This window comes from Chiroxiphia lanceolata, chromosome 1 (genome assembly GCF_009829145.1).
Source record: "Chiroxiphia lanceolata isolate bChiLan1 chromosome 1, bChiLan1.pri, whole genome shotgun sequence".
NCBI classification, from domain to species: Eukaryota; Metazoa; Chordata; class Aves; order Passeriformes; family Pipridae; genus Chiroxiphia; species Chiroxiphia lanceolata.
In genome coordinates this window covers 7,540,136-7,558,924 of record NC_045637.1, presented here as the reverse complement: position 1 = coordinate 7,558,924, position 18,789 = coordinate 7,540,136, and the positions used below count along the sequence as shown (strand labels likewise).

Genomic DNA, 18,789 nt, shown 5'->3' with positions numbered 1-18,789 from the left:
ACAAGGAGGTGATTGTCCTGCTCTGCTCTGCGCTGGTGCAGCCTCACCTTGAGTCCTGTGGGCAGTTTTCGAAGCCACAACATAAGAAAAATATTCCTGGAAGAGCTGGGAGCAAGTATAAAATCCATGTTTCATATACTGATTTGCCTTTGTGCTTAGAGCAGGAGCTGAGTCTTGCTGTCTTACATGGCAAGTTCCTCTTTCACAGAAGGAGGATGGTCCCATTCCTAAATAGAAGACTAACTCTTGAAGGTCATTTAAGATCATCATTACTTTTGTGTGCACTTTGGTGTCACCACAGTCTGCAAAGTTCTCATAAAGTGTGTTCTGGCTTATCCTCCAGCATTTTAAACACGATATTTTTTTCCGAAAGAAAAATGGACATTTCACTGTTATCCTTCCTTCCTCTTAAGAGAAGCTTAAAAAATGCTTTTTATAAGACTGCTTCATTATTATTGTGTCTGAGTTAGCTCTGTTTAAAAGCAAATGCAATAAGCCACCATCACCAAATGGCCTCTATTATATAATAACTTTAGTTTACTCTGACTCTCTGAGGACCTGAGCAGTCTGAACAATATTATTTTCTGATGTATTATCAAAGAAAAGAAACTAGAGTTTTCATGCAGAATAATGAAAGAAATGGGCCATGGGTAGATCAGAAAAGAAATACTGCAGAAAATAGTGGTATACAGAAGATATTAATGCACCATATTTCTTTCAGGGTTGGAATAGATAATATTCCTCACCCTACACAGCCACTGGTTCCACTAGGTAACAAAGAAAAAGGTACATGTATTTTCAAAGCTCAGGTATCCAGTAAATTTATACAAGCAGTTAGGAAAACACAGATTATCATTTTGAATTGAGTTCTGTTTCTTTTTAAAGAAAACATCACCATACAAAGATAAATGTTGTGAGACATATCAAGGTCTTACTAAGACAACTGATAAGTTATGCCTGATGAAGCCTTGGTAGTTAGGAAAGACAGTCTGTGAAAGACAAGCTTTTAATGGATTGAATATAAGAGAAAAAAATTAGTAACAAACAATTTCACACTGTAAAAAGCTGTCCTAAGAACAAAAGAGAACATTCATTAGCACACAACACAATGTGCTAAAAGAGGTGAAAGCAGGAAGAAGACAGGTATAACAAAGATAAGGACAAACTGGATTGGGTATCACCCACGTTCAGAGCAATAAAAGAAGTATGTGGGAGGACCAGATGCATCAAGGTTTGTAATACATGTTGATTGTCCCAGCACTATGGAAGACAGTCACAAAGTGCACAAAGCAAACCACTTTTATAAGCATACTACACAGGAAAATAGGAAATTAAAGAGCATACCATTTTGCAAAAGCTCCTAGCAGAGGAATTTAGCAATAGTACAACAATCTTTTATAGCTACAGTATAAGATCAAGAAAGCAGTAATAAAGAAGTATTTATATTCAAATATGGCACAAGAGAAAAAGAATATCCAGAAAAAGCCTTTTTGTCATGATAATGTCAGTAACTTTTGCATCATTACAACTATAGGAAGTGAGCATTAGCAAGTATATAACAGAAAATGACAAAATCTAGATTTTTAACAAATACTTGTACAAAGCCAATACTGGGACAGGAAGCTGTAAAATCATTGAACCTTATTTAAAACAAAATTAGAAAATACCCTTTTAATCTCATTAAATACTTCAGAGCAGAGAATATAAAGTTCATCAAGATGCCTACAGGCACATATACCAAGGTATATGTGTATGCAGCCCCAGTAGTACGTGCACTCCTACAACTGACATTAGCAAAATGCCTAGAGAAAAGAAAAAAGCCCTTTAGATCATGGCATACATGAAAATAATGATAAAGATGGTGAGCTCACTGCAATGTATTGCCTCAATCACTACACTAGAAACTGGAGAGACTGATCTGATACAGTGTGTTTGCTTTTAAGACCTAAAAAGAACAATAAGGTGGAAACATAAAATTTACCTGGTACAGATGATGTAATGGTTTTGCTCTATTCATACATTCTATGTACTGTGTTCTACCTGGATACCAGGAGCTCAGGCCAGGCACAGTGTTTCAGCTCTCTGAGAGATGGCAGTTCAGGAAACTGTTTTTTATCACAACTACTGAGATTTTAAAGGAAAGTACAATGATACACAAGAAAGACTTTTTAGAATTAGCCAATATTGATACTATACCGAAACAACAACAACAGATTATGGTAAAATACTAATGTCATAATCAAAAGGTACAAGGATGTGCAATCTAAATTCCACTTGATGGAAAACTGCTGTTAATCATATTTGGTTCTGTCTAGGAATAGAGATGTTTCTAACTCTCCAGAGTTAGAGCTTAAAGTAAGTAAAAATATTTTCTTGCTACGAGAGCTGAAGAACATAACTATGATGACTATGACTGGCAGAAATCTAGAGCAACTGGGGAGGGAAGGATGAAAATGGTATTGGGATCACAGTCTGAATGATTTCACAGATGACGTTTTCCATAACACAAAAGATTTAGTCATGTACTCGTTCTACTTTGGTATTTTAGCTCATTCAAGGAAACACACTGTAGACCCATACATAAGAAGGAGAAGTGAAGAGTGGCCCATCATTAATGTGAAATTATGGTTATCAGAATAGTACATGGTTGTGGATATCATACATCTTTTTTTTTTTCCATCACAGATATGGGGTCATCACAGGAACAACAGAAACTAAACTTAATCAGTTCAAATTCAACAAAAATCTTGATAAAATTTTGGCTCTTTCAGTGTAGACTCTATATTACAATATAAAAAATGCAAATGTACAACTTGAATTAGGCACATAATCCTTAAAATATATTTTTCTTCGTCTGTTTTATACCATACCAAATCTTTGAGGTTGGACAGAAAGTCTGAAGGTCATCTGGTCCAACCTCCCTGCTCCAGTAGGACCACCTGTTATGGAGGATCATGTCCAGATGGTTTTTGAATATCTCCAGGGATTAGAGGCTACACAAACTCCCTGAGCAACCTGTGCCAGTGCTTAGTCATCCTTACAGCAAAAAAGTGGTTCCTGGTGTTCAGGGGGAGCCCTCTGTATTTCAGTGTGTGCTCCATTGACTCTTGTCCTGTCACTGGGCACCATTAAAAAGAGCCTGGTTCCATCTTCCTTGCACCCTCCTTTTAGGTATTTATAGACATTAATAAGAGCTCCCTGAGCTTTCTCTTCTGGTTGAAAAGTCTCCTCCCTTTCTGCTTTCCTCTTCCTAACACAATATACTTGCGTCCTGCAATCTTTTTTTCTCTTAGAAAAAAATATAGAGAAAGAATGAACAAAATATTAAAACAATAAAACAAGCCTTTTAAAAGAAGCAACCTTAACTTGGCTGATAATAAGTTTGGTTACTTATGAAAAGAGCCTAAACTTTGAACTATGGGGCAAAAGGTATAAAAAGGAAAGCTGTAAATTTTTGGAAAACAGCTTCTGAAAACAGTTTATGATGGATGTCTTGATATGACAGTTTTACTCATCTATTTTTTCATACTTTAACACACATGCAAGTTAAAAAAAAAAAGAAAAGGCCACAGGAATATTGCAGAAGGGAGTGCAATGGTAATTTCATTGTGCCTAACAGAAATTGGCAAGTGACACACTGGAATATTAAGGAAGCCAGCACCTACTTAGCAACATGCTAATCAGAACTGTGGTGAGTCACATCAAGGACATATTCACTGGATGTGGTATTTGTGACAAACTATTTCCCAAAATAGTCCCTGCTTCTATAGGTCTTCAGTTGGCTGCATTTTAATGAGTTGAAGTCTCAAATAAATAATGATTCTGTAACAGTCCGTTGTGGTCTAAGATTTAAATCAGGAACCCAGGGGTTAATCAGAGGCAAGAACTACATTAGAGCCATGCAAAATCTACCACAGAATCATATAAGAAAGATGGGAACAAACTTTCTAGCAAGACCTGTTGTAATAGGACAAGGAGTAATGGTTTTTAAGTAAAGGAGAGTAGACTCAGACTAGATATAAAGAATACATTCTTTATAATAAGGATAGTGAAACACTGGCACAGGTTGCCCAGAGAGGTTGTAGATGCCCCATCCCTGAAAACATTCAAGGTCAGGTTTGAAGGGGCTCTGAACAACCTGATCTGGTTGAAGATGTCCCTGCTCATTGCATGGAGACAGTTGGACTAGACCTTTAAAGGTCCCTTGCAACCTAAACCTTTCATTGATTCCATGGAAATGACAAATATTTAGCAAATACTAGGAACAAAGACTTAATGGTGAAATTACTTCTTGTTATGTTGATCTAGCAAATAAAGAAAATGTAACTTCAGTAACTTGTGCAGAACACACACACCCGAGAGAGGGGATGCAGCTCAGTTTCAGCCTCTTTACACACGGTCCCCTGATGTCCTATTGGTATAAGAAGTAAGAAAGTGAATCTCGCTCCTGAGAGTGAAGGTACCAATACATCCTAATGCTTCTATTACCTAGGAGTATTAATTTTGGCATCTACAATTTTTGCTCATAGACAGGCAGGCACACTGTCAGGTCAGACAACTGCTTCTTTATGAGAAGCAATGGATATTAGTCTCACATAGCTCCTGACTGATGTACACCTACCAAACTAACTTCCTGAGACTACCACATGCATTAAACAGCACAGGGGATGTGTAAGAATCCCTGTTTACTTTACTGTTGCAGAGTAAACAGATTTACATCACGAGTTTTAGAAGTTTGGACTCATGGCTTTTCAATATTCATGAATACTAAAGCTAACATGTACGGGGCAGCTCCTTGAGCAAATTGCTTTTCAAGCTTTGTATAGATTTCAGTAGCAAGAAAGCAATCAATCCTTAAGAAGACAGTGTTTCCTGCCTTTCCTATACAGTAAGAGCCATGCTCAGCAAGCTTTTCCCAGCCAACCACATCCTGGGCTTCTTTCTATGGCCCAAGGCTCATAACTTCCCATCCTTTCTGCCCTCCCCTTGTTTTATTGCATCCGAGTGAATTTCACTGGAGGAAACAATATCCTACACTTGTTATGTGCAGGTTTGAGTTTGAACAATAGGGTGCAATGTGGATAATTTTATAATTCCTATATTATTACAGACCCGGAGAGAAACAAGTCCTCAGACTTCCAGTAAGTCTTTCTCTATTGAAAGCCAGAGGGAACTGGTATAATTTGGGAAGAAATACTGTTGTTTCTTGAAACACCAAATGTTATTTAATCAGTTACCAGGGAGAACATGACTCTTTCCAAGAAAAGTACATTGTGTTTTACACAATTTCTAATAATATAGCTACCTTTCCATCTGAGGTCTTGCATGCTTTAGTGGGACTTTAAATACATTTAGGCTTTATTGGTAAAGATAGGGATTATTTTGCTCCAGGTCATTCAATAAGGACTACACTCCTACATATTTTTCTGTGTCAGAGTTGTATGTGCCTGCCTGTTTCACAACAGATGGCTGTACTTCAGTACTTTTATATAGAGGATGTATACGGAAGGTTGAAAAAAAAAAATCACATTCATTTTAATTCAGTTTTTTCCAGCTGCTTGTATGCTTTAGTTGCATCCGTCAAGCTTGATGCAAGAGGATTTTTTTAAATAGAACTTTGCAAATTTGTTTCTGCTCATCCTGGGTCAAGATTTATTTGGAATGGTGGTAGAGAGAATGTAAATGAAAGTACATTTCATGTTGTAACATATCAGACATTGTTTTATGACGTATTCCAGTCTGTGAAATACAGCAAGGAATAAGACACCTTAAAATATGGTCCCTTTTTTTTGTTTGTTTTCAGGGTGAAAGAACACATGTAATCCTGAGCAGGGAGCCTTACTCTGCTTCAAAGCTTTGAGTGAGCATTTCTCATGATTTCTTACTTTTTCAGGGCTTTTTTCCCTCCCCATCTTGCAAGGATATCACTAAGATACACTGCAGATCTCTTTCTTGGATGAAACACAAAACTAAACGTGTGGTTATTTGATTCACAGATATAAGACCATTTTCGGTGGTCTTTTAACTCTAGCTCATCACTTCAAGTTTCTTATCAGCTTTTCCAGTAAACGTTGATTTAAAATGCTACTTTCACATTATGGGTTTGGCTCCAGTGATTTAGTAATTTTCCTCTGCTCTGCCCTTGTGCTCTGTGACAAGAGAGGAGCTGGTCTGGCTTCCTCCGGGCTTTTGTCACCCGAAATTCATTGATGAAACACCTAAGGACTAATAAGGAAGCCAAGTAAAGCCTCAAAGCTAAAGATCAAAGTGAATAATGATCTAATACACCAAGTGTATCCACTGAAAAGAACCCAGGAAAATAGGCTTTAGCAAGTTCTTTTAAACTTTGCTTCTTTTTCCTGCTTTAAAACAGGCTGAATCACAAACCCCGTTCCAGAGGCACGTCGGTGAAATTCATCGGGAATGAGATTTTCTGGCTGGTGTTTGTGAAGTGTTTTGCGTTACTAGAGGCATAAATACAACACGCCGCATAAAGAGAGAATACCGCTCTTTAGGGGAGGAAAAAAAAACCCCAAACAAGTTAAAACTGCCTTTTCGCTCCTCCTTTCAACACAAATTTGTCTTTCTCCGTGACATCTGACATGGACCGGGGGGAACGCCGCCCCAACCCTCCGACCGCTCTCAGAGACCCTGCGGCCCCCGGAGAGTGGTCACGGCGGGGGCTCGTGGGGTCGGAGCAGATGGCGTGGGCTGTCCCCTCAGGAGAGGGGCCGCTGTGGGGCCGAGGGGCCTCTCTAGAGTTCGCGCCCCGCGCCATCTCCAGACCGCAGCCCCCACCACCACCAGTACCAGCGCGGAGCCGCTCTGGGGGCGCTCCCTCAGCGCCGGCCCCACACCGACAGTGAGGGGGCGGGAACAGCAGCACCCACCAATCCGAAGCCGAGGCCCGTCTTGACTGACAGCATACGTTATCCAATACGAGTCGCCACTTGAGCGAGAGGGGCGGTGGGTGGTGCTCAATTGTCACCGCCCATTGGGCGGAGCCGGAAGGCGGGGCGTGGATGGGGCAGGGCTTCGGGACGGCAGGGGCGCGGCCTCACCGGGGGTATATAAGCCTGAGGCGCAACATTTCGCCCGCTTAGTCGGCGCAGCGCCGCCGTAGGTCTGTGTTTGTGGTGCGGGTCTGTGCACCGCGCCCGCCGCTTTTTGTTGTGTTATTGTGAGCGGGGAGGGCCGTCCCGCCGGGGTCAGCGGCTCCCGGGTGCGTCTCTTTCCCCGTCCCTCCCTGTGCGCCTCTGCAGAGGGATTTGTCACTTGCCCGCTGAGGGAGGGCGTCCCCCGGCCCGCGCCCCTTCCCTCCCCGCTCCCGGCCGGCGGCTCGCGGCGCTTCCTTCTGGATGCGTCCCCGCAGCCCCGGGCGGGAGGCGGCCAGGGGGAAGCGCTGCCTCCGAGGATTTACCGCCGCCTGGGACTCGGACCTGCGCCTTCCCCGCGGGAGCTCCCGGCGCCCCGGCTCCGCTGCCGCTCCGGGCCGCCGCTGCCATGGACGAGAAGTACCTGCCCGAGCTGATGGCGGAGAAGGACTCGCTGGACCCGTCCTTCACCCACGCCCTACGGCTCGTCAACCAAGGTGAGGGGCGGCGGGGCACGACGGGGTCCCGCGGTGGGGACGGGCCGGACCGAGCGGCGGCCGCCGGGGCTGCTCAGCTGGGAGTTCGCCCTTCCCTCTGCACCGCCTGGAGCGGTTTGTTGTGCTCGAGCTCCCGGTAGGATGCTCAGTGAAGGGCTCACCCTTCCCTTGCACCGCTTGGTGGGGTTTGTTTGTGTTCAGGCTGTCGGCGTTCCCCGCCCTCCGTCGGGCAACGCATCCCTCCGAAGGCAGTGCACGCTGGATCCCTTCCCGCATTTTCCCCTCTTCCGCGCGGATTTTATTCTGCGATCGCTCTCACTTCTCGAGTTATAGGTTTTATTCCGACTTGAATGGTCGCGTTAGAACAGCTGGGTCTGCTGTGCTCTGCTCGGGCTGCGCGTCAGTTTAAAACCCCAAAAGGTTTTCTTCTTTTACCCTGTTTCTGAACAATAAATAGATTATTGCTTATATATGCGCGAACCTTCTCAAAAACGAGCCTACAACCGATGTGCTTTCCTAGGAACTTTTGACTGCGTAGCTAAAATATTAAGCAACCAGCAGTACATTTTAGTAAATCTTAAAAAAAACCCCACAAAGCATATTTTCTTGTGCGATTATATAACTCCAGATAATAAACGATCCACACCTCTTTTGCATCTGACATGTCAGATGTGCTTTAAACTGCTAGCTCTTTGTTTCGGTGATGCTACTCTGACTAGAAAAGTCGTTCTTTGTGAATTAGAATATGATTTAATATACATTTGGAGATACTCTGTAATTGGCGGGTGACTTTCAAGTACAACTCTGGGCAGACAAGCGCTTGATACAGCACTTTGGGATGTTTGTGTGAAATAAGTTGTGAACTGATCTTCTCATATACCTTAGTGACAGCCAAAATGATTCTGGCTTCAATTGCAGCGATTACAAAGCTGTGCTGGTGTACTTTACATCCTTTAATATGAAGAGGTTTAAATATATGGGGCTACTTTCAATGCCTTATTGGTTTTGATGGACAACAAATGCAAATGCCTGTCTCTGAATCAGAAGAATCAACTATTGCCTGCAATACTCTGGAGTTAGGGGTAGCTGTCAGCAGTTTCAGCCGTGGAATGTATATACCCTGTGAGTTGTATCTGCATGTCCTTGAGTGGTTGGTATTTTGCATATTTTTCCTAGCTTTCAATTTGTAAAAATGCCGCTGTTGATAGTGGGGGAAAACGAGAATTATGTTAATAAACTGATATCTGTTGTACTAGGTGTAAATAAAAACTTGTTAAAATTTAGTTTGATGGCTGTGAATTAGTGAAGTTCCTCTCCAGATAGGGAAGAAAGAATCCTTTTTGCATATGTAAATTATTCTAAGGAGGTACAAAAGTATGTGATTTACTACTTTGCAAATGATGTTTAAGAAAGTATTATCTGACTTTATGGCTACTATCAAAATAGTGACTTTTTGGGTTTATGATACTTTTTGAGGTTCTCACTGAAATGAGAAATTAGAGGACTGAAACTTTTTGCCTTTCATTATGGTATCTACATGTGAACATTCAGCTTCAAAAATAAATATTATAAGTGGAAAAAATGAATCTAGACAGACAGAAATCCGACCTCTTGTAATCTAGTGTGTCTCTTGATTTTTTGCTTACTTTTAAAGTAAAATCTTGGATTAAATCTGAAGTATTTCATATTTTAAAGACAGCCAAAAAAAGATAAGGAGGATGACTGTTAACTGGTTAACTGCACTTTAAAATGGAAATCTGTATAAATTCAGTGTAAAATATATAGTTGTAGAATTGCCAAAGAACTAAATAAAATGAAATGACTGTGTAATACAGGTGAGAAATATGATTGCGGGAGAGGATGTTTTACAAACCCACCCTGCCATAACACTATCAGGGACTATTTTTTCTCAGTTGTAATAACTATGCACTTAAATTAATGAAAAGTATTAGTGGAAATGTATATGTAATAGTTCTGGCATGGACTTTGCATGTCAGGTCCACTGAATATTTTGCTGTGATAGTTCAGTGTGCAGGCAAATGAAATGGCTGATCTAATTTTTTAAACTAGGCGTGTTTAGGTTTTACATTTCAAATGAAACAGGTTTCCAAGTTTGACTTCTTTTGGGTATCTGGGAGAATGTCTTAGCAAAGGTTTTAAGTTCTTTAAATAACCAGCTTAATTATGTAATAGCATTTTGATGTCTTAATGCTATTAAATTTGCTATCTGTATTTACTTAAACTGAAATACTGTACGTCAGCCAGCTTTCTTCAGAAAGTTGAGATTGATTTGTAAGAATTGTATGGTTGGATTAGTAAATCTGTCCAGGATGCTAAAGGAACTGAGGTGTATGTACTGCTTAGACAAAAGAACCAAATTGCTAACAAATTTCTAATCATGTTGAAATTTGGTTTCTAGGGAAAAGTCCTGTGTCTGGACTTCTGAAATCTGATAACTGTAGTTTTCAGATGGAAGTCAACATATTTGCATATTATGCTTATAATTACAAATTATAATTGAGTATACACAAATTACATAATTCTACATGACATAGGAAAAAATTGGAGCTAGAGTTGCTTCAAACTCCAGGGTAGCATTTCAGTTGAAAAAGAACAAAGTGGAGGTTAATAATACTGTCCACAAAAGCATTCTTGCAGTGTCTTAGTTATCTGTCTTTCCGAATTAGCACAACAGCAATTTCTCTGCCTTAAAACCTGGTTCTAAGTGTTGTGAAAGCACTAAAATAAAATATCAGTATCCCTCAATGTTCCCGCATGGTACATGGAAGTGCTGATTTTTCTTGTTGAAAACTCTTGCTCGAGGATTTGATGCCTTGTCTCCTTGGGAGACCTATTGCTTAAATTTTGATTTAAACAGTCATTGAAACATTCACCTACTGCTTAAATTTTAGAACAGTAGGAATCTTTTGCAGGAGACTAGACTTTATCCCTTGCTCTAATTAAGAAGATTTTTTTGTATGCTTGAACATTAAGCCATCCTAAAAAGGGGATTTTTTTGCCTGTAAGCCATTAAACATGTTACAGATTGGAAGTAGACTTACTTTGCATGTGTAGCAAAGTGACCGTGCTAATAGGATTAATTTGCAGCTGGTCCCAGACAATGGGAATTGGAACATTATGTCCAGTTATTAGCTTATAATAAGTTCTGTAATTGAAGGACCTTGGGAAAGATGAGGTTCTATGAAGAAGCAAGAGCTTAGTGCACTTGTATTTGTATTTTTCCTATTTGCAACTCTCAGGTACTCATCTTTATGCAAAATCTGAAAAATATTTCTTTGTGTGGAAGTGATGCTAGTTATACAGTCAGACCTTATTTTGAAGGCTGACTTTGCACTTGGGGTTGTATGTAAACATTGGTAAATGTGCAAGTGTAATGTTGATTGTCATAACTTGGATCAAGACTAATGCTCTAAAAATATTGAAAGATCTGTAAGAGAAAAGTTTCTTTATCATCTTTCACATCTACGTATAGTATTGATTCATGACAAATATTTTGTGAATGTTGGATGGAGTTTCTGAAACTGCAGATGGAAGAAACTAACTGTAAACAAAACATGTTGATACCAGACACATTTTGTAACAGGGGAGACATTAAGATGAGTGCCTGGCAGTTGTTTGTAAAGTTAGATAGGTAGGTGAGGAGAATCCTGTCATCAAAGTTAGGGCTGCTGAAATCCTTATGTCAGAAGACAATGAGTCCTGGTGCCATTGCTGAAAGACAGCTCTGTGTAGACTGGACCTGTGGAATTCTTCCTTACAAACTCATTTTAGCTGCTTCGAGACTTGAGATAATATCTGAAGTTGGCAAGGCTTCCTTCAAACTGTCAGTGAGATGATGCACAGGAATACCAAGCCTTCCTATCAGTAGATGGCTGTATGTGCCAGCTGTGTGCTGAATGGCTTCCCTGAGCCTCATGTCTGGTAGTGATCAGCAGAGGCTTGCTGTGTCTTGTGTCAAATTTTGAGCAGGAACTCAAATAGAGCAGTACCTCCCTAAATATCAGGGAGAATAGAGTGTGAGGAAGTGTACTCACCTTCTGCTTTCTGGGGGATATTAATGGTCTGATTTCTTATTTTTTTTTTTTTTAGCAGATAAGGGATGGCTTTGTGAAAATGAGTGAAATAGGAGCTTAATAAATTAAGGTTCTGTGTATGTTACTGATTTCTGTTGTGGTTTAGCCCCATCTGGTAACTAGGTACTGTGCAGCCACTTGTTCCCTGTCCCCTCATGGGATGTAGGCAGAATTGAGAATGGGTAAAACTTGTGAATTCAGTAACTGAAATAGAGTAAAATATAATAATTGCAATGAAAAGGGAAAAAAGAGAAATAAAACCCAAGAGAAGCAAGTGATAGACAATACGGTTGCTCCCCACCTGTGGACTGATGCTCAGCCTGTCCCTGAGCAGTGATCGGTGTCTCACAGCCAAATCCCCCTGGTTTGTATACTGGGCATAATGTTCTGTGCTGTGGAATATCCCTTTGGCCAGTTCAGGTCAGCTGTCCTGGCTGTGCTCCCTCTGGGCTTCTTGAGCACCTGCTCCCTGGCAGAGTGTGAGACGCTGCAAAGTCCTTGATTTAGAGTAAGCACTACTTAGCAACAGCAAAAACATCAGTGTGTTATCCACATTATTGTCATACTGACTCCAAAGCACAGGTCTATACCAGCTACTAGGAAGAAAATTATCCTAGCTGAAGCCAGGACAACTTTGAATAAATCAAAGTATGCAAGGGTGTCTAGCTTTTTCTTATAAAAAATAGTTGATTATGAGTAGTGACATACATATATTGTGATAAAAGTAATCAGTTTGCTACTGAAGCATCCACTTTTCTGTGTGGACAGGTGTTTTGTGGCATGTCACAGACACACATGGTGCTGCTCGTTCCCTGTTCCTAATGGGTTACATGATTGATGTAACCTCACACTCTGCTTTATTTCTCATTTCAGTATCAATCACAGGAACCATACTTGTTTCAAGTGTCCTACTCTTTGAGGATTTCAAAACACTTCATAAAGGTCATAGTAGTTTTGAAAATGAGATATAGCTGTAGAAAGCTGAGGGGGTTTCAAAATTATGTGGAGCATCCTATTCGTTTCAATGATATAGTAAATTTTGTACCCTTCAGATTTTTTTTCAGACAATGGGTCACTTTAAGTTGTCTTTCTTAGAGGTTAACTAGAAATAAACTTTTCTGGTCTGGTTACTAGAAGACAATCTAAAAAAGTGTTGGTGGAATTGGGTATTTGCCAGGCAAAGTGTGATGAAAAATTTGAGTGACAGAAATGGGAATGGATGTGGTGTGATGTTGGCACTGTCAAACCAGGGAAGACTGACTTGGGTTCTATTTCTGTTTTCTTAAAGCAGCATGAAAAGTAGTCAGTCTTGGAGGGGAGAAGAGATATTTCAGAGACTGTCCCTCATCTCAGCCATCCATATTTGGTAACACTTCAGAAGTTCACATTTTTGTCATGGTTGCTCTTTGCTTTTACTGTGGTGAAACTGTACTGGGACAGTCCTAGGGCCTATTAAAAATAAGATTTCAATCTTAGTCTCCTACAAGGCTGAGGAAGTGATTTATCAGATATTCCAGTCATGTTAACAGGGCTTCTGTGAAATGCAGCTGAAGATAATCATACTTTCTTCAGCCCTGGGCTCATCTACTCTGGAGCATGACTGAGCCTGCAGCTGCTCACCCGCGATCACAGTTAGTCCAAAGCTGACTTCTAATTCACTTGCACACTCACTTTGGCAGTCAATGAGAGAGATCGAATTTAAAGGTTTCAAATGCAGGCTGACATGGTTTGTCACTTTCAATCCTTTTTGACACCAGCCATGCAAATTAAAACTGTAACCTTCTGAGTGCTTATTTACTGGAGGAATCAGAAAGAAGGTCACAGCACTGAGTGGCTGCTCTTCTGGCCTGTGGCTTGTTTGACTTTACTTGCAAGTACTTAAAATTATCTATGTGACCTTTCTAGCCCCTGAGTTTTTTTTCCCCCTCTCTGACTTAAAGTATAATTAAGAAAGAAAAGAATTTAGGATGTGCTTTGATTTGATAGAATCAGGTATCAGAGTTCAGAGTTGAGTAGCCTCTGTAAAGTATTGTGTGATACTGCATGACTTTTTAATTAGTATTTAGCAGGTTCAGTAAAAAGCATGTTTAAATGGATTAAGTGGTGACTGACGCACCTAATATTTTATGATGAATTAACTGACTGTTCTTAGCTGAACTGTGCAGGAATCTTGCAAGCTTAATGTTTACATTATTAATACTGTTTTTCAAATAGGAAATTATGAAGGACAGGACTCTTTTACTGGGCAAGTGGAATATCTTGATAAAGTGGGGTTGTCTACCCCTGAATCCTGGGAAGGCAAGTCTCACCCATGCAATGGGAGCTGTTGGCAGGGGTTGTAGTACTGGGAATTACTTGAGTCATGTGCTTCTAGCTGAGAGTGATTTTTCAAGTATAACACTAGCTAGAAAATTAATGTCTTTATGGCCCTAAGCTAAGGCCATAAGGGCACATGGACTCGGGAATTTCATTTTCCTGTGACATTCTAGGTACTTAAGTCCATATGTCTTAATCTTTGAGGAAATAATGGTAAAAATACAATGCTCTGCAAGCTTGAGAAGGTCTGTAGGCCTCTTGCTGCTCTGATTCGTGTGTGGGAGTGGTCTTTGGCTTGTGGTTTGTGTGCCTGACTGCCTTCAGAAGTAAATAAAGATGCTAAGAGGCACTTTAAAATGATGGTGAAATGTCTGGCCAAAAAAATACAGATGAAAACACACAGTGCTTCAGTAATGGATGATTAATTCTTGAGCCAGATACAAGGGCTGGTGGATTTTGCACGTCTTGACATCTTTGATTCTGAGTGAGGTGCATTTGTGGACATTTGATCTCAGCTAGACTGTGAAGCTCTTTGAACTGTCAGTGTTGGGCTGTATGGTAGATATGGGCTGGTTGTTCATGACAAGGAGCAAATTAAAGAGCAACAACTGGAGAGATGGCATGAAGAAACATTGTTAGGCAGAGTGATCTATTTTTGCGTCTCAGTAGCTGAGCAGTGCATGTTTTATTCTTTGCATGCTTATCTTAAAATATTCCTTTCCTTGAACTCAATTTTGTCATATTTATCACTTATTGTTCTTTTATGTTGTCTTGTTGTTTTTCATTGTTTTACCTTATTGTCAAGGTAAAATTAATAAGAAACTAGGAAGTTAAATGGATTTCCTTCCTATTCTCCATCTCCAGTTGCTATTTGCTGGCTGCCTTTCATTTCTTATTGTGATGTGTTTATCAGACTTTTGGCTTAAGGTAGCAGCTCAACATCAACAAAGTTGCAAGGCAGAAAACAAATGTCAGTTTAATTCTTGTAGATGGTAAATCTTTTGCTTTTTTGGCTTATATAGGTGTTCTTTTATAGGTCTTTATTTTCTAGGAAGAATTTCTTGACAAAGTAATTGGAAACCTAAAAGATTAGAAATCATTTCAGTAAACCTATTGTACTCGATCCAAAAGAAAATGTTATAACAACTGCTGCTGTGCTGATCTTAGTATAATATAGTGACAGTGAAAACCTGAAGTTGCAAATCCTTTGAGGATTTACTGATTTTCTTCAACTTTAATAATCCCTCTGGATCATTCAAAGGAAATAGTCAGAGAAAGATGCCTTTTTGTACACAAGACAAAGAATATTGGAAGAAGTCTGGAGTACTGTGTGTAGTTTTGAACACCACAATATAAGAAAGATATAAAGCTATTAGAGAATGCCCAAAGGGGGGCAGCAAAGATGGTGAAGGGTCTAGTGGGGAAGCTGTATGAGGAGCAGCTGAGGTCACTTAGTCTCTTCAGCCTGGAGAAGAGGAGACTGAGGGGAGACCTCATTGCAGTTAAAACTTCCTTGTGAGGGGAAGAGGAGGGGCAGGCACTGATCTCTTCTCTGTGGTGACCAGTGACAGAACTCAAGGGAATGGCCTGAAGTTGTGTCAGGGGAGGTTTAGGTTGGATATTTAGAAAAAGATTTTTCACCCAGAGGGTGACTGGGCTCTGAAACAGGCTCCCCAGGGCAGTGGTCACAGCATCAAGCCTGACAGAGTTCTGAAGTGTTTGGATGATACTCTCAGGTTCATGGTGTGACTCATGGGCTAGTCTTGTGCAGGATCAGGAATTGGTTTCTATGATCCTTGTGGGTAATATTCTCTGATCCTGTAAGTCAAAGCAGAAGCAGTTTTGACACTGCAGCTGCATTTGCTGAATGCTTGGAGTGTAAATGTGTCTGTAGCCTTTTAGTGCCTCAGATCATTTGGTAGCAGTACTTTGAGAAGTAGATGTGTCTGAAAGCAAAAAGTTTTAAATTTTTTCAGCCAATTTTCCTGCTGCTTTGGGATAATAATGTTTTTAAAAGATGTAGAAATGGAAGGACTGCTTTTAATGTGGTCATTTTTCCTTTCATGTTTTTCCTTTTCTGATTGCTGATAATGGACAAAGGTTACTGGTTCCTTTTGATCTGTGTCCTAATTAACTAGAGGTGGTCAACTACCAATCCTGATGTGTTTCTGGTCAGCAGCCCTGTTTCTGCTCCCTGAGATCAGATTCACAGTATAAGAGGGCTGAGGAGCTTTTTGTTGTCTTTTTTCTGCTACCAGGCAGAAATGACATGCTGCCCTGGATGCAGACTTCAGTGATACAGCTCCATGGGGTAAACTAGTGAAGTAAAAAAATCAAAATCACCCTTTTCTCTTCCACCCACCTTCAGACTAATGCAAAATGATAAATTTCCCTTTTGTGAAAGTTAAAGACACTAAGATCCATTGCGTTAGTTTGGTTCTTTGGCTTTGTTATGCTTAACCATACTGCATATCCATTCCTGAATTTGAAGGAAAACAGATTTTTCTCTGCTAGGATTGTCTTCACAAAGTTGGACTATGATGTTCTTGATCCATTCGTTGAGTCATGGAAGTTCAGATACCATTTTTTTACTTTACTAAATATCTGACTGCTTTGTGACTACTTCCAGCCTGCTTTTTTAGGATCAAGAAGTCCTAATTTTGAGGAAACATGGTCACAGATGACTCTTCTTCTGCCTCCCTTAAAGGGATTCCCCGAGACTTCTGCAATAGTTGGAGGTGTTTCTCAAAGCAAAACAGTTTGATCCTAATGATTTGACTCAGTTTCTCCATTTAAAGCCTAATGTCTGGAGAAGCTAAGCTGCTTCACTGTGCTTCACAGCAGATAGGCTGCAGTGATACCTTTAGCTCTAGTTAACACTTGCTGCTTGTCTAGAGTTATCCTGGTAATATCTTACTCTGGTCTGCAAGGTGAAATGCAGCACCTTAGTACTAGATCTCAAAGACTGGAAAGGACTATTGTGGTCCAATTTGTCTTGTGTAACACAAATTGGTCTTAAAGATTCTTTTCACTTATCATATGCCCTTGACCTTTTTATTACACCATGCATCCATGGTCTGGAAAAATGATTAGGTTTTTATTGGCCTCCTGTATGAAAGCATACACCAGAAGATTTATCATGTTGTTAAGGTTTACTCTATCTGTTCTTTAGACTTTTTTTTTCCTGCGGGCACCTGCATCTTCACAGAAACCTGTTTCTACCGTGTGAAACAAATGTGTGGAATAAGTGTAGTCCTTTAAAGTGCTTGTGAGGGATGTGCTTGTTTTGGCTGGAGTGGAGTTAATTTTCTTTCCAGTAGCTGATATGTGACTATGTTTTAGATTTGTGATGAAAACAAGGATGATAACACAGGGATATTTTCATTACTGCGGGGCAGTGCTTACACAGTGTAAAGGTCTTTTCTGCTCCTCACCCCATCCTGCCAATGAGGGGGCTGGGGATGCACAAGGAGTTTAGGAGGGGACACAGCTGGGACAGCTGATGATGACTGAACCAGAGAATATTCCAGACCACATGGTGTCACTCAGTATGTAAAGCTGGGGGGAAAAAAGAAGAGAGGAAGTTCAGAGTGATGCTGTTTATCTTCCCATGTCACCGTTACATGTGATGTAGCCTGGCTTTCCCGGGAATGGCTGAACACCTGCCTGCCCATGGGAAGTGGTGAATGAATTCTTTGTGTTGCTTTGCTTGCCTGCATGGCTTTTGCTTTACCTATTAAACTGTCTTTGTCTCCATGCGTGAGTTTTCTCACTTTTCCCCTTTGAGTTCTCTCCACCTTCCTGGGGGGAAGTCAGCACCTTGTGTAGGGCTCAGCTGCCAGCTGGGGTTAATCCATGACAGGGAGTTAATGACCTCTGAGGATTTTTTTCAACCTTGTTTCTTCTGTGAATTTGGGGATCTCGGGCAATTATGAACTATGATTCTGGGTGCACTTTGGAAAGAGCACAAGCCTTCCGCAGTGGGTTTTCCAGTAGGATACTGATAGGGCATCTTATATGTAGTGATGCAGAAATCCTGACGATGTAGCTTGCACGGGAAGGTTTTTGGATGCATCTCTGTCAGAGAACTCTGTATTATCAGTAGGGCCCTAGGTGTTAGAAAAGTCATTATGCATGTTCCATTTTGCGTGGAGCTGTTTCTGAAGACTTTGGAAAGGCTTTGGCGTCACTTCGGGAGCGGTGCCGGGAGGGGGCGGCAGCGGCCCGGCCCTGCGGGGCTCCGGTAATCGGTGTGAGCCCCTCTGGAGAGCCGGGATCGAGGCGATGGGACCGGGTGTGAGCCCTCTGGAGAGCCGGGATCGAGGCGGTGGGACCGGGTGTGAGCCCTCTGGAGAGCCGGGATCGAGGCGGTGGGACCGGGTGTGAGCCCTCTGGAGAGCCGGGATCGAGGCGGTGGGATCGGGTGTGAGCCCTCTGGAGAGCCGGGATCGAGGCGGTGGGACCGGGTGTGAGCCCTCTGGAGAGCCGGGATCGGGGTTCCCAGGAGCAGATGTGAGCCTCTCTGGAGAGCCAGGATCGGGGCAGTGGGATCGAGTGTGAGCCCCTCTGGAGAGCGGAGATCGGAGCAGTGGGGGATGCATGTGGATGCTGGGTGCCATCGGTGTCTGGGTGTCACATCAGCTCTCGCAGCCAGATGTGTTCTGTCTGTTCCACATCCTGAAGCGCAGGTGTGTCCCTGTCCTGACTTAACCCCAACCGGCAGCTCAGCCACTCGCTTGTTCCGCCGCGGTGGGATGGGGGAGAGAATCGGGAGGGTAAAAGGTGGAA

General features: G+C 41.4%; 1 protein-coding gene across 3 annotated transcripts in view; it reads left to right on the top strand.

Annotated features, from left to right (window-relative positions):
- Positions 1-7,093: 7,093 nt before the first annotated feature.
- KHDRBS3 (KH RNA binding domain containing, signal transduction associated 3) overlaps positions 7,094-18,789 on the top strand; it is a 96,559-nt gene continuing 84,863 nt past the window's right edge. For 2 of the 3 annotated variants that reach the window (XR_004359435.1, XM_032701015.1), the window contains exon 1: positions 7,094-7,591. Coding sequence is in view for 2 of the 3 variants with exons in the window: in XM_032701015.1 (XP_032556906.1) it covers positions 7,504-7,591 (88 nt within the window). In the remaining variant the exon portion in view is untranslated. The remainder of the gene's footprint in view (positions 7,592-18,789) is intronic. The other variant, XM_032701026.1, reaches the window with a different exon arrangement.